Source organism: Oryctolagus cuniculus, chromosome 2 (assembly GCF_051225735.1).
Source record: "Oryctolagus cuniculus isolate XC-2025 breed Fujian yellow rabbit chromosome 2, ASM5122573v1, whole genome shotgun sequence".
Classification (NCBI taxonomy): domain Eukaryota; kingdom Metazoa; phylum Chordata; class Mammalia; order Lagomorpha; family Leporidae; genus Oryctolagus; species Oryctolagus cuniculus.
This window is the reverse complement of record NC_142868.1, coordinates 92,158,077-92,174,927: the sequence shown is the minus strand read 5'-3', so window position 1 is coordinate 92,174,927 and position 16,851 is coordinate 92,158,077. Positions and strand designations below refer to the sequence as shown.

The 16,851-nt window shown below is 39.8% G+C and overlaps 1 protein-coding gene across 1 annotated transcript in view; it reads right to left on the bottom strand.

The window, feature by feature from the left end:
• Window positions 1–15,634, bottom strand: part of LOC138843052 (disintegrin and metalloproteinase domain-containing protein 32-like) — a 144,992-nt gene extending 129,358 nt beyond the window's left edge. Inside the window, exons 1-2 of the mRNA XM_070068586.2 lie at window positions 15,354–15,634; window positions 7,969–8,039 (exon numbers count right to left, since the gene is read on the bottom strand). Coding sequence (XP_069924687.1) covers window positions 7,969–8,039; window positions 15,354–15,411 — 129 coding nt within the window. The 5' untranslated portion in view covers window positions 15,412–15,634. The remainder of the gene's footprint in view (window positions 1–7,968; window positions 8,040–15,353) is intronic.
• Between the last annotated feature and the right edge of the window lie 1,217 nt (window positions 15,635–16,851).

Sequence of the window (16,851 nt, the reverse complement as noted above, 5' to 3'; positions counted from 1 at the left end):
ACTGAATCAATAATAAAGACTCTACCAGGGGCTGGTGCTGTGGCATAGTAGGCTAGGCCTCTGCCTGTGGTGCCAGCATCCCAAATGGCTACGGTTTGTGGCTGCTCTTCTTCCCCTCCAGCTCTCTGCTTATATCCTGGGAGAGCAGTGAAGATGGCCCAAGTGCTTTGGCCCCTGCACCAGCATGGGAGACCTGGAAGAGGCTACTGGCTCCTGGCTTCAGATCAGATCAACTAAAGCTGTTAAGGCCATTTTGAGAGTAAACCAGTGGATGGAAGACCATTTACCGCTCAAATAAATAAAATCTTACCCAAAAAAGAGATTCTACCAACAAAGAAAAGTCCAGGAGCTGATAACTTTACTGTCAAATTCTACCACATTTAACACAAATTTTTTCAATGCTTCTAAGCTATTGAAAACAACTGAATGGATGTGTATCCTCTCAAACTTCTTCTATGTGGCCAGCATCACTATAATTCCAAAACTATCAAAGATAAAACAAAGAAACAGAACTATAGACCAATATCTCTGATGAACACAGGCACAAAAATCCTCAACAAAATACTAGCTAGTCAAATCCAACAATACATCAGAAAGATCATTCACCTGGACCAAGTGGGTTTTATCCCTGGTATTTAGGGATGGTTCAACACATGAAAATCAATAAATGTGATATATCACATTAACAAACTAAAGAATAAAACCATATGATTATCTCAATGGATGCAGAGAAAGCATTTGATAAAATACAACATCCTTTCATGATTCAAACCTTTAGGATACTGGGTATTGAAGAAACATTCCTCAACACAATTAAGGGAATTTATGACAAACCCACAACCAGCATTTCATTGAATGGGGGAAAAGTTGGAAGCATTACCACTAAGATCCGAAAATAGGCAAGGATATCTACTTTTACCAATGTGCTTCAATATATAGTCCTGGAAGTTTTAGACAGAGCCATTAGCCAACAAAATAAATCAAAGGAATACAAATTGGAAAGGAGGAAGTCATAATATCCCTGCTGGCAGCTGACATGATTTTATATACAGTGGAACCAAGACACTCCATTAAGAAACTATTGGAACTCATAAGAGAGTTTGGTTAAGTCACAGGATATAGAATTAACAAATAAAAATCAACAATCTTTGTATACACAGAGAATGCCAGAGTTGAGAAAGAACTTATAAGAGAAATCTCATTCAAAATAGCTACAAAAACTGTAAATGCCTTGGAATAAACTTAACAAAGGAGGTGAAAGTTTATATGATGAAAATTACAAAACATTAAAGAAAAAATAGAGATGCAAAAAATGGAAAAGAAACTTCCGTGTTTCGCATTGGAACAATTAATATAATCAAAATGTTTGTATTAAGAAAAGCAATGTACAGATTCAATAAGATATAATCATATTACCAATGACATTCTTTTCAGATCTAGAAAAACAATGCTGAAATTCATCTGAAAACACAGAAGAAACAAATAGCTAAAACAATATTAAATGACAAAAACAAACCCAGAGGCATCACAATATCAGATTTCAAGAAATACTGCAGGGCAGTTATAACCAAAAAAGACTGGTACTGGTACAAAAGTAGATATCTAGACCAATGAAACTGAATAGAAACCCCAGAAATCAATCCATGCATGCTCAAGGAAGTAATCTTTGACAAAGAAGCTAAAATCAATCCTTATATAAAGGACACTCTCTTCATCAAATGGTACTAGGAAAATTGGATCTCTGTATACAGAAGTATGAAACAAGACACCTACCTTACACCTTATACAAAAATCAACTCAAAATGCATCAAGGATATAAACTATGATTCGAAACCATCAAATTACTATAAGAGGACATTGGGAAAGCTGCAAGACAATGGCATAGGCAAAGACGTTTTGGAAAAGACCTTAGAATCTCAGGTAATGAAAGCAAAAACAGACAAATCGGATTACATCAAACTAACAAGCTTCTCCACTATAAAGGAAACATTCAACAAAGAAGCAACCAACAGAATGGGACAAAATATTTGTGAATCATGAAACTGAAAAAATATCCAAAATCTATAGAGGTCAAGAAACTCAACAACAACAAAACAGTCACAAAATGGGAAAAGACCCGAACAGGCATTTTTTCATAAATGGAAATTCAAATGGCCAACACACATATTAAAAACTGCTCAGGATCACAAGTCATCAAGGAAATGAAATAAAAACCACAATGAGGTTTCATCTCACCCCAGTTAGAAATGGCTCTCACACAGAAATCAAAAACCAAAACAATAAATGTTGGTGAAGATAAGGGGGAAAAGATACCCTAAGCCACTATTGGAGGGAATGTAAACTAGAACAGCCACTAAGGAAGGCAGAATGGAGATTTCTGAGAACATTGAACATAGATCTATCACCTGACTGACATCTCACTCCTGAGAATTTATTCAAAGGAAATGAAATCAGCATATGGAAGAGTTATCTGTACTCCCATGTGTATTGCAGCTCAATTCACAATAGCTAAGATATGGAATCAACCTTGATGTTCATCAATTCATCATGAGCATGTGGTATAAACTCACTATGCAAGAAAATGGATGCAACTGGAAACCATTATATTTAGTAATATAAAGTAACTAAACCAGTCCTGAAAAGTAACTGAGTCAGTCCCAAAAAGTCAAAGATCATACAAAAATTTAATGTTTATAAGAGAAATTGACATTTTGAGATCTGATTATTTTTTACAACCCTTGCCCTTACTGTAGTGGAACAGTTTTTATCCTCCTCCTTCTTTTCTCCCTCTTCCTCCTCCCCCTCCCCTTCCACTGAATAACAAGGATTTCCTTTCCTCCAATTTCCAATAACATCCCTCATGTCTAACCATAACATCCCCAGAAACAACTTCACTGTTCATGTATCTACCAACATTTGGTCCGTGATGTGTATTATCTCTAGCAGCTTTCTCTACAACTGTTCTATTTCTGGGTCATCACCAGAACAGTCATGAGGAACAATATTGCTACCCAGAGTCTCTTCAAAAAAAAATCTAGGTATTTTATAGCATGTACTTCAAAACTCTTACTGAACATATTCATCACCTACTTCCCAAGCCACTTTTAGAAACTTTTTACAGCAGCATTCCACTTTGCATAACCACAATCTACATGATTTTTTCAGGTAGCTTAAACAATATGCCACAGGATAAGTAGCTTTAAAAACAAGTTTACTTTCTCACAGTTTTGGAAGCTATAGGACCAAATTCAAGCAAAGTGCCAGCAGGACTAGTTTCTGGTAAGGCCTCCTTTCATGGCTTACAGACAGCTGTCTGCTAGCTATATCCTCACACGATCTTTTCTTTGTATACATCAAACCTTGAACTCTCTTCAACTTCTTTAAGAATTTTTATTTATTTATTTGACAGGTAAGAGTTATAGAAAGTGAGAAATAGAGAGACAGAGAGAAAGGTCTTCCATCTGCTGGTTCCCTCCCCAGATGGCTGCAACGGCAAGAACTACGCCAATCTGAAGCCAGGGGCCAGGTGCCTCTTCCCAGGTGCTGGACCCAAGGACTTGGGCCATCCTCCACTGCACTCCCGGGCCACAGCAGAGAGCTTGACTGGAAGAGGAGCAACAAGGACTACAACCAGTGCCCATATGGGTTGCTGGCACCGCAGGCAGAGGATTAACCTAGTGCGCCATGGCACCAGCCCCTCTTCATCTTCTTAAGATATTAACAGGTCCTATTGGTTTAGGGTCCCACCACTTTTACCTCATTTAATTTTAATTGCCTACTTATAGACTCTATTTGCAAATTAAGTCACATTGCTTATTAGGGACTCAACACATGCATTTTGTGGTGGTAGGGGAGCAGAGGCACAACTCAGTCCATAATGGGCTCTAAGAAATAAAATACATTTTTTGGTATCCTATTCTATTTCTTTCTTTAAGATTTTGTAATTCTCATCATAGAGATCTTTAACATCATTGGTTAAGTTTATTCCAAGGTATTTGATTGCTTTTGTGGCTATTGTGAATGGGATTGATCTTAGAAGTTCTTTCTCAGCCGTGGCATTGCCTGTGTATACAAAGGCTGTTGATTTTTGTGCATTGATTTTATATCCTGCTATTTTGCCAAACTCTCCTATGAGTTCCAATAGTCCCCTAGTAGAGTTCTTTGGGTCCCCTAAATAAAGAAACACAACATCCGCAGAGAGGGATAGTTTGACTTCTTTCTTCCCAGTTTGTATCACTTTAATTTCTTTTTCTCTTGCTAAAACTTCCAGAACTATATTGAATAGCGGTGGTGAGAGTGGGGATCCCTGTCTGGTACGAGATCTCAGTGGGAATGCTTCCAACTTTTTCCCATTCAGTAGGATGCTGGAGTGGGTTTTTCATAAATTGCCTTGATTATATTGAGGAATATTCTGTCTATATCCAATTTGCTTAATATCCAGTTAAAATAATTTGCTTTTTATATATCTTGTTTTGTATTTTATTTTTTTTAAACTTTTATTTAATAAATATAAATTTCCAAAGTACAGGTTATAGATTACAATGGCTTTTCCCCTCCACAACTTCCCTCCCAACTGCAAACATCCCACCTCCTGCTCCCTCTCCCCTTCCATTCTAATCAAGATTCATTTTCAATTATCTTTATATACAGAAGATCAATTTAGCATATATTAAGTAAAGATTTCAACAGTTTGCACCCACAAAGAAACATAAAGTGAAATATACTGTTTGAGTACTAGTTATAGCAATAATTCACAATGTACAACACATTAAGGACAGAGATCCTACATGAGGAGTAAGTGCACAGTGACTCCTGTTGTTGACTTAACAAATAGTTTATGGCAGTCAGTAATCAACCTAGGATCTTGTCATGAGTTGCCAAGGCTATGGAAGCCTTTTGATTTCACCAACTTAGATCTTATTTAGACAAGGTCATAGTCAAAGTGAAGGTTCTCTCCTCCATTCAGAGAAAGGTACCTCCTTCTTTGATGGCCCATTCTTTCTACTGAGATCGGGATCTCACTCGCAGAGATCTTTCATTTAGATTTTTTTTTGCCAGAGTGTCTTGGCTTTCCATGCCTAAAATACTCTCATGGGCTCTTCAGCCAAATTCAAATGCCTTAAGGGCTGATTCTGAGGCCAGAGTGCTGTTTAGGACATCTGCCACTCTATGAGTCTGCTGTGTATCCCGCTTCCCATGTTGGATTGTTCTCTCCCTTTTTTATTCTATCAGTTAGTACTAGCAGACACTAGTCTTGTTTATGTGATCCCTTTGACTCTTAGACCTATCAGTATGATCAACTGTGAACTGAAATTCATCACTTGGACTAGTGAGATGGCAATGGTACATGCCACCTTGATGGGATTGAATTGGAATGCCCTGGCACGTTTCTAACTCCACCATTTGGGGCAAGTCAGCTTGAGCATGTCTCAAATTGTACCTCTCCTCCCTCTCTTATTCCCACTGTCATATTTAACAGAGATCACTTTTCAGTTAAATTTAAACACCTAAGAATAATTGTGTGTTAATTACAGAGTTCAACCAGTAGTATTAAGTAGAACAAAAAAAATACCTAAAGGGATAAAGTATTAAGTTGTTCATCAACAGGACAAGGGCTGATCAAGTCACTGTTTCTTGTATTGTCCATTTCACTTCAACAGGTTTTCTTTTTGGTGCTCAGTTAATTGTCACTGATCAGGGTAGAAGATATGATATATATCCCTTTGGGACTGGCTCATTTCACTCACCATGATGTTTTCAAGATTCCTGCATCTTGTTGCAAATGACCAGATTTCACTGTTTTTGACTGCTGTATAGTATTCTATAGAGTACATGTCCCAGAATTTCTTTATCCATTCTACTGTTGATGGGCATTTAGGTTGGTTCCAGGTCTTAGCTATTGTGAATTGAGCTATAATAAACATTAAGGTGCAGACTGCTTTTTTTGTTTGCCAATTTAATTTCCTTTGGGTAAATTCCAAGGAGTGGGATGTAGGAGTAGGAGTAGGGTTATATTCAGGTTTCTGAGGAATCTCCAGACTGACTTCCATAGTGGCTCGACCAGTTTGCATTCCCACCAACAGTGGGTTAGTGTCCCTTTTTCCACACATCCTCGCCAGCATCTGTTGTTGGTAGATTTCTGAATGTGAGCCATTCTATCCGGGGTGAGGTGAAACCTCATTGTGCTTTTGATTTGCATTTCCCTGATTGCTAGTGATCTTGAACATTTTTTCATGTGCCTGTTGGCCATTTGGATGTCCTCTTTTGAAAAATGTCTATTGAGGTCCTTGGCCCATTTGTTAATTGGGTTATATGTTTTGTTGTTTTGGAGTTTCTTGATCTCTTTGAAGATTCTAGTTATTAATCCTTTATCTGTTGCATAGTTTGCAAATATTTTTCCCATTCTGTTGGTTGCCTCTTCACTTTCCTGACTGTTTCTTTTGCCGTACAGAAAAACTTCTCAATTTGATGCAATCCCAATTGTTAATTTTGGCTTTGACTGTCTGTTCCTACAGGGTCTTTTTCAAGAAGTCCAGCTAATGGAAGATCTCTCTCTCTCCCCCCTCTCTCTCTCTCGCTTTCTATTAAAATAAATGATTTTAACGAACTTGTATACATAACATTGAATGAATTCTTAGAACTCAAAATTAAAGAATTCAACAACTGAACTTCAAAGTCAACGAGTTATTTAATTAACTATTTCACAAAGTAGATATGGCTACATAGGTTCATGAAAAATGTTTGATGTTATTATTTATTAAAAATGTAAAATAAGGCTACAATGGCATAGCATTACACACTACTACAATTATCTTTTAATCCAAGAGACATATAGCATCAAATGTTTACAAGTATGTAGAAAAAATAGCGCTCATATTTTGCTAATGTGAAACGTAAACTGGCACATTCACTATGGAATAAAAGTGTTTTAATTACTAAAATCGTTAAACAAAAACTTTCTATGTGTGTTATCAATTTAAATTTGAAGATTATACTCAAGACTAAAGTAATACATACCTACACACGAATATTCATAAAACAGTTATTCACACTAGCCAATATCTGAAAAGAATGTAAGTGTGCATCAACCAGTGAATGGAAGATCTACATTTAGTAACAAATAATAATTAACCTGATAAATGTGACAATATGGACAAACCTAAATGAAACAAGCCTAAAGCAAAATCACATATTATGTGCTTCAATTAACATGAATTGTTAAAAAGTACTAATTTATAGGGACAAATAACACATCAGTGGCATTCATAGGCTGAGGACAAAATGAGAAAATAAAATAGGCAGGAAGGAACTCTGAGGAGGGCAACAGAAATATTCCACAACTGGATTGTGTTGATGGTCTCAAAACTCTACATATATATTAATAATCATACAGCTGTGTACTTAACAATAAGTAAGTTCGGTGGTGTGTAATTTAACCCTTAATAAAACTGTTAACATTAATCAAAAATTACCCACTTTGATTTTTGGCTTGCTTAATTATATTTATTTTTTATCTCCGCACAGCATGCACAATGAAAATCCAGAGAAATATTTGTTCAACAAATAAGTGAGTAAAGTATTTCCTTTTCTAATAAAAATAGCAGAATGAAATGTTCTTTTTCACTGAGAACCATTAGATAAAGACTGAGGAACAAGGTTTGAGTTAAATTTAATTCTTCTTGTATCATTCTCTTCATCTGACTTTCCTATCTCCTTAATATCACTCAGATAAGACAGTTTTTCTATATTATTTTCTGTATTTGAATTTTTAAAAATAACTTACCATGGAGAAATGACAGATATTAAACAGAAAATATTATAATTTATATATTTATTTACTATCAAAACTTTACTCATTAGCAGTAACATTAGAAACCTGCATTCATACTTAATAGGGTTGATATATTTCATAACCATGAAAAAATAGCAAATTTAACATAACTTAATGAAAAAAATCACATCTTCTACCTCTGAATTACCACTGGTATTTGCTTGGATTTTCTCTGGTGATATGATTTGCAGAAATGAATTCTGAAAACCTAAAAAAATAATAAAAAGGTGTCTTAAATTTGACTAAATATCCGTTCAATTTCTTTCATAAAGTTGCCTATGAAAATACAAGTATTTTATCACTGTGCATTCCTATAAAAAGCTTTAAAATTCCTATTTTGAAAACACACAGTTACGAAAACTTTTCAAAGGGTGAAAACAAAATATTCAACCTATATAAAATTGGCTGTTTCTGAAGAAAAACAGAATAAGTAGACAAAAGATAATCAGAGACATACTTCAAAAATCTTTCATGGGGCCAGGTGGTTAGCCTACAAGTTGAGATGCTCACATCCCACCTTTGGCTTCTGATTCTACCTTCCTAAAAATGTAGGCTTCAGAGACATCATGTGATAGTGAAAGAGATGAGGATGTGAGGCATTAGATGGGCTAATAGGCAATTAGGCCAGTGGCAAGGCAGTTAGGTCAGCTAACCACACTTAATTTTACCAAAGCTAGACACGACTGTAATCCCTGACTTCTGTTTAGCTGTTATTCTGCTCCTTCCCTAATTGGTTAAATTTAGGTTTGATTTTCAGAAATGGGCCAATCAGAGAGTGCCACTTCATGTTTATAAAAGTCAAACACTGGCAAGCTTCTCAGGCAATTCCTCCTGAGAGGGTTCTCACTTTCAATAAATCTTGCTTTGCTCACTGCCCCTGCTGTGTGGAAATTCTTCGACATGTGAAAAGAACTCCCACAGCAGCTTCGTGCCATGACTCAGACTTAACTGAAATTCATCCTGCCAGACAAGTGAGCTTGCAGAATGCTTCTGCCTCTGTTTTTTGAAGAGTCTCACTATCCCTCATTAACAACTCTCTCTCAAGAACACAAGGTCCCTGAAAGCCAGTTAAAAGCAGAGGTTAGCATGGCTGTTGGTCTTAAGACTCAGGGGTCAGGCTTGCTGACCAGGGCTGGATTAATCCCCCAGAGGTGAGGCTCCGTTCTAATTTGTTTCTTGCATGGACCAGCCCTTCGCCAGGGACTGTGAAAAGGCCTTGAGAATGCTGACAGATCCTGACCGAGCATTTATTCCTGTGCTTCCTCAGTTTCCTGACTGGACTCCAGACCCTGACAGCCTGAAAGGTGTTGAGCCAGGAAACGCGTTTCCTACAGTGTGGCACTATTGAGACTGGGTGCAGTCTGCAGCGTAGCTATGGGCTCTGTGCACAAATGCCATAACAACTCCTTACTTTACCCTGGACTTAAGTGCTGTTTTGGAGTCCTCATGAACTTTAACACTAGACACTCTACTCTCTCTACTTTTCATCTCCTCTTGGCTCTGGGAATGTTGGTCCTCACTGACTCAGTTTCCTTCCATGGGGTTGACCTATCATGTGAGACTGGGAGATGGTAGAGTAATTGCAAAAACTCATGCCATGGCAACACTCTGGTGTTTTTCAAAGGCTCCCTAACTGAACACTAGACTCCAACAGCCTAACAGGGTGGCAGTTTGAGAACTGTGCTCTTCTTTCTGTGGAGATCGATCTGTGGTGAGACTGGGCATGGTCTGGAGGGAGGCCAAAGGCTCTGTATCCCAATGCCCCAGTGACTCCTTACATTACCCCAGACCCTGACAAGATCCCCATCTCTTTTTCTTCTTGTTTCACTACACTGTGCTTCTGGATGCTGTTTTGTCCTGCCAGTTTTCCTCATTTCTTATAAACCAGAATTCATGGTCCCTAAATATCTGGTTAGTTTTGTGTCAGAATTTAGGTATCCCTTTTGTAGATAGGCAGCCTTTACCACCTAGTCAGCTCATTAGGCAGAGACCCCCTCATGACCTGGACTTGTGGAGACAGGTCCTCCAGCATGTTCTCTGGTGGCCTCCTCCCTCTCTTTCAGGTCCCTCCCTCTTTTGGATCTACCTTTGTCAGGTCCTTTCTAGATAAGCTATATCTCAGAGGTAGCTCAATGGAGGGAGTTTTTATTCCCCCACTGCTCCTTTAATCCTTCACTTGCATAGTTACCAGCCAAAATAGTGGCCAGGACTAGTGCCCTCTCTCCAAACTCTAACTCGAAGGATCTTTTTAAGGTTACATAGTTCAAGGTTAGGAGGCACAGGAAAACCATTTCTTTTCAGGTATGGGGACAAAGCTGCAACACTATATATATTTGGTCAAGGCAGGAGTCCCAGTTCCAGCATACTCTCAGTGTGTGCTGTTCTGGCAAATGTCTGTTGTAGGTTACAGGTGTGGAAGGCTGAGCAAGCATGGGTAATACATGCTAGTCTTATCTACATTTTGCCCTTCTCCATGGGCTTCAGAACATGTCTGAATGCCACAGACAGCAGAGGAATTTGAGAAATATCTCAGCCTCAGGAGAGATAAAAGCTGAAGGATGCCTGTTTTTATTCTCATTCCAGATGGGAAACAAACCCATCTACAGCAGGCATTTCCTCAGTGTGCATCCTTAGATATTGAGATTCCTTTGACTCCCTGAGCCAAAAAAAAAAAAACAAAAAAAAACCTTATCTTTGCGTCACTGCCTGGACTAATTACAAACTAGAGGAAGGAGAAAATTAGTCTCCAAAGGGAAGTATTAGTATTAACTACTAAGTGCCAGTTCTAGCTCCTCCAGGACTACAACATCTTCCCTGCAATCAACAGACCTGCCTTATTTAGCTCCCCCAGAACCTCATGCCAATTTATTATCTCTTCAGCAAATGCCTACAGGACAGGGACTTATTTTGCGTCCAAGTCCCTTTTTTCTCTGCAAGACCTTAAGCAGATTAAGGGAGATCTGGACAGTTTCATACATGGAGCAGACAACATAGAGGCCTACCAGAACCTTGTATGAGTTAACCTGGAACAATATAATGTTGCTCCTCTGCCAAGCTCTAACATGTTCACAAAATCTTGCAGCCATACAAGCAGCAGAGGAATTCAGGGATGCGTTTTCTGTATCACATGAACATGACCCTTAAATTGCAGTATATGAACAAAAGATGCCATTTCCCACTGGTCAACAGGCAGTTCCCCAGTATGACCCTGAGACTAACAATCCTGTAGACAACTGGAGAAGGCATCTTATTGTCTACATTATGTAAGGTCTAAAAACAATTAGAACCAAACCCTTTAACTGCTCTGCATTACCTCAGATTGATTAAGCTCCACAAGAAAATCCCTGTGCCTTCATGGAATGCCTGAGAGGGACTTTAAAAAAATCTACCTCATAAGATCCTGATTCTGTAGAAAGGCACTGAAATGGACTACTGACAGAAAAAATTGCTGTTTTCTCTATCCCAACAGAGACTTAAAGTTTGCTTTTTTGCTTGGCAGTCATGGCATTATACTTTCACCATCTTGCCTCAGGACTGTGCTAAATCTCTGATTCAGTTTTCACCTCGACTCCAAATATATCATCTGTGATAGACTTATTTAAGGTATCTATTCCTAATCTCTGGAATCAGTGAATATGTTAAGTTACATGGCAAACCACAATTAGGTTGCTAATTATCTGACCTTAAAACAAGATTATTTCAGATTATCTGGATGGGCTTAACTTAATCCCTCCCACTCTCCTTCTTCCGTTTCCCTCCCTCCTTTCCTTTCTTCTTTCTTATCTTCCACAAAATTTTAAGAAGAATAACAAGGATGAATACTTCTACTGGTGGACTTTGAGACACTAAATAAAATATGCCATATTTAGTCTATAATTCAACTATATAGATAATTTTGAAAATTAACAAGATATCCTATTTGATGAACTTGATATCAAAACATGCCACAATGTTATAGTAATTATAACAGTTTAGTTATACATAGGAATAGACAGATCAGTGAAATAAAAATACAGTATCAGGTAAATGTATTTCAGCCCGGCTATTCTATTCTCTGTTCTTTCTCTGATGTGCTCTGCCATGAGGCTGTGTTTTTTCAAAATGCATGGTACAGGCTTCTTTGCCCTCTGGATTATGGATGAAATCAACCAACATGAAGCACTGACAAAAGGAGGTAGAAAAGATAGGTTAAGGTATTTCATTTTTCACTGTCCTTTTCAGATTTAGCTATTTAATTTTTTTTTTTTTTTTTTGGAGTGGCAGACAGAGAGCTTCCATGAGTCAATGCAGCACCTAAATACTCCCAATAGCTGGGGGCTGACACCAGACCTGGGAACAAAGAACTAAATCTGAGTCTTCCATGTGAGTAATAGCAGCTCTATCACTTGAGCTATCACTGTCACCTTATAGGGGTGTGTATGAGTAGGAAGCCAGAATTGAGAGTGGAATCCAAGTACTCTGATATGGGATGTAAGTGTCCTAATGGAAAGATTAACTGCTAGGGTATACTCCTGCTGCCATCCCCAAGCCAGAGATGACTAAAGGAAATAGTCTGTGTTTATGCCTAGGAAGATTCAATATTGTCAAAATATCTTGTCAGTTCTCAAAAATTGACCTATAGATTCAAAACAGTCCCAATCAAAATTCTAGCAAGTTATTTTGTGGGCAGCAACAATTAGATTCTAAAGGTCACATAGAGAGGTACAAGATCCTGAAAAGTCAACTCAACTCAATATTGGAAAACAAAGTCAGAGGACTGACATCACCACAATTCAAAATTTACTCTAAAGCTACAGTAATGAAAATAATGTGATGTTGCAGAAAGAACAGAGAAGTAGATCAATGGAACAGAAAAAAAGCCCAGAATGAGATATGGGAAAATACCTGGAAACTGATCTTCAACAAGGGAGTAAAGGGACTACAATGAGCAAAGATACTTCTTCCATAAATGGTGCTGAAAGACCTGGACATCCACATTTTAAAAGATATCTAAACACACACCTTATATGTATCACAAAAATTGACTCCCAAAGGATCAGAGACCTACATGTAAAATATATAGCATAGAACTCCTAGAAGATAACATAGGAGAAAAGCTAGATGACCTTGGTATAGCAATGACTTTTAGACAACAGAAAAATACAATCCAAAAAAGAAATACTTAACAAACTGGACTTTGCTGAAATTAAAATGTCCAAGATGTGTGAATGTTGCAGCAGCCAAGACATCAATCTGTGTCCCCAAACGGGACAGCCTGAGCTCCAGTACTGGCTTTACTTCCAATTCTAGTTTCCTGCTACTGCATATTTTATCACAACAGAAAATAAAATATTTTAAATGATATTTTAAAAATTGGTAAAAGATAAAATTTCAAGATGGAGCTAAGGATTTAAATGTTTTTCTAAGAATACTAAGAAAAACTCACTGATATGTTTTAGATTGAACACTGCAAATAGCCTTTACAAAGTGTCAAATTTTAGTGTAGTACCCTAAGAATCATCAATTTTCTAAAAAGGATACTAAGCTATTTCTCCCTTGGCCAACTACATAGGTTGGATTTTCTACATCAACTTCAAATGAATGACAACAAAATGCAGAAGAGAATATGCGATTATGGATGTCTTCTAAAGCAGAAAGACATTAAAAATATTTACAAAAAGGTAAAACAACACTTTTCTGCTATGTTTTGGAAAATATATTTTAATTTTTAAAAGTCATTTGTTTTGCTGATACATATTTATTAAAAGGTCGATTCTTGTTTTTTCAACGAATACATATTCTTAAATTCTTTTTTTTTTTTGTTTTTTTTTTTTTTTGCGACAGGCAGAGTGGACAGTGAGAGAGAGAAAGGTCTTCCTTTTCCATTGGTTCACCCTCCAATGGCTGCTGTGGCCGGCGCACCGCACTGATCCGAAGGCAGGAGCCAGGTGCTTATCCTGGTCTCCCATGGGGTACAGGGCCCAAGCACTTGGGCCATCCTCCACTGCACTCCCTGGCCACAGCAGAGAGCTGGCCTGGAAGAGGTGCAACCGGGACAGAATCCAGCGCCCCGACCAGGACTAGAACCCGGTGTGCCTGCACCGCAGGCAGAGGATTAGCCTAGTGAGCCACTGCACCGGCCCCTATGGTTTTCTTAATATGATAAATACTCACAGATATAAATCCAGATAAACAAAACCTCTTTGAAATCTCAGTAACTGTTAACGTTTAGGGATTCTGAATTCAAAATTTTGGCAATCACTGCATTAAAATACAGAAATGTGTTGCAGTTTCCATGTAGAATCCTAAAATCACATACTGAAATTACAAGCCACAGAGTAGGTCTATTTGGTGATGGTCTTTGGGCCATAATCAGAGTTAGATGGTATCACTGGGTGAGGCCCTCAGGATGGGATGCACACCCTTCTAAGAGGCACAGTTGGAAAGGCAACGGTTTGAAGACTAGAAAAGAACCCACGCCAGAAACCGAGAACGCAGACATCCTGACCTCAGCCTTCCAACTGCCAGAACAGCGAGAAGACAAATCTGTATTGCTGCAGTTGCGCGGAATGCGGAGTCGTGTTGTGGCAGCTGGAACTAACAGAGCTTCCGCCAACGAGGCACCAGCTCTTAATAAGAGAACTGGTAGGCCAGGGCTGCGGTTCACTAGGCTAATCCTCCACCTTGCGGCGCTGGCACACCAGGTTCTAGTCCTGGTCGGGACGCCAGATTCTGTCCCAGTTGCCCCTCTTCCAGACCAGCTCTCTGCTGTGGCCAGGGAGTGCAGTGGAGGATGGCCCAAGTGCTTGGGCCCTGCACCCCATGGGAAACCAGGATAAGTACCTGGTTCCTGCCATCGGATCAGTGCGGTGCGCCGCCGCGGCAGCCATTGGAGGGTGAACCAACGGCAAAGGAAGACCTTTGTCTCTCTCTCTCTCTCTCTCTCACTGTCCACTCTGCCTGTCGCCAAAAAAAAAAAAAAAAAAAAAAAGGAACTGGTAAACACAGGGCGACTGCTGCGAACCAGGGAAGGCGAAGGCGTTGCGGGTGGGGCCGCTCCCTGGAAACCACACTCAGCAGGGCCTCCCTCGCATCCACACCTCCCCTCCCGTCCATCTGCGCGTCTATACCGCCTCCGCGGACTTCCTGCGGGACTCCTGCTCTGACACAGGAACGTCCGCAGCACCCAGGACCCCCGGCCCACGCGGGACCGTGGCTCTGGGACCAGCGAAGCCGGACACGGTCGGGGTCGGCGGGTCCCGGGGCCCCGGATTCCTGCGCTGTTTTCCCGGCACAGGGTTGTTTAGTGCCGCGCAGGCCGCATCCGCAAGGGCTGACAGAACGCAGATTCTCAGCGCACAGGTCTGTCCCGGCTTGCGAAAGTGACTTCCCCTCACGGTGGCTCTGCATCCCGACGCGGCGCCCTCCACGGGGGGCCGGCCAACAGGGAGCGAGGCCGCGGCCGTCGGAGGCAGCCGAGCCCGCTCCGGAGCGCGGGAGAGAGGCCGCCCCGCCCCGAGGGACGGCGGGGCCCGGGGCTTACCGGGCCTCGGCGCTGGGCAGCCACGGAGCCCGGCCAGCAGCAGCAGCAGGCGGAGCATGGCGTCGGGGCCGGGCGCCGAGCGGGAACTGACGGCGCGGCCGTTGGGCGGGAAGCCGTCCGCGGGCGCTGTTCTCGCGAGACCCTGGAGCGGGATTCCCGCGGCGCCCGGAGGCTGCCCGCTGCGCGCCGCCCCGGCCCGGGCTGGGTCCCCGCACACCTGCCCCTCCAGTGTGATGGCCCAGAGAACCGAGGCGTTCGTTCTCCTCTAGTAACAAACGCTAGCAAAGGTGGTGTGGTTATATTTGTACAATGCACAAACCAAAAGCATTTGTTTAAAACTAATGAAGTTCAGTCACTAAACACATTAAACTGTATTATGAAAGGTTATAAGGGAATTGTTTTCAAAATTTTCCTTTCCAAATTATTTCTTACATAGTAAAAATTCATTTTTCATAAAGCAGAAACAAAAATTCAGATACCACAGTACCTTTTGTATTTAAGAAAATTTCCTTTCCTCTGCCCAAATTTCGTTTTACTACATGAATCAACAGCCCATCTGATTAGATATATTAAATACCACACAATAAAGATTGTAATTTTTTTAAAATGATGCTACTGTGAAAGGATGCCATAGTTTAACATGATTCACAATAGAAATTTTTATATTAAATTCGTATTTTTAATAATCACCTATGGTTGAAAGAGCATAAAAATGGAAGCTTATAATGTATGTGAATGTATGCACTGACGTGTTTTGCACTTTCAAAATAATATTCTTAAGACAGAAAATCTTTTTATTCAAGTGGTAAAAGAGTGATGATTGTAGTGGGTGATTATTAATGAATGAAATATGAAATTTATTCAGTATTTTTGATGGCTAATTAATTTTCACAGGTTATTAGCAACTGTTCACTAGAAATTGCATTAATGACAACTAAGGTAAAAAGTTCAAAATAACACTTTAGCACACCATGAAAAATTTTATAACAATTACAGTTAATTTGAGAATCATTGTAACAGCATGTTCAAAATACCATAATCTGTGGTAAGTGTATTAACTTCATAGATGACTGAATAATGGAAAAGGAACCATTATCCTAAATCTCTGGCTTTACCACATTTCCTTGTGTTTCTCAAACCCCACCCTCAGTTTCTGTTTCTCTGTGTTAGTACAGGATTTTGGTATTTTGTTTTCTTTCATAGTTGCAACAGGAAGACTTTTCCAAGAAAGTGTCAGGGAAAAAAATAAAGTATAAACTCAGTTCCCTGAAAGGCATTTGCAAAAAAAGGGGTAAACATCAAATGAGGGAATTATATAAAAGAGGTGGAGGAGCAGGCCAAGCAGGAATAAAATTTCCCTGAGATGATACTTTTAGTTGTGGTAGGGATGGCCTGGGATGGAGGAATATAGTTGTTAATAGTGGGTTTGGGGGCCAGTGCTGTGGCGTAGTGAGCTAAGCCTTTGCCTGTGGCACCTGTATCCCATACAGGCACTGGT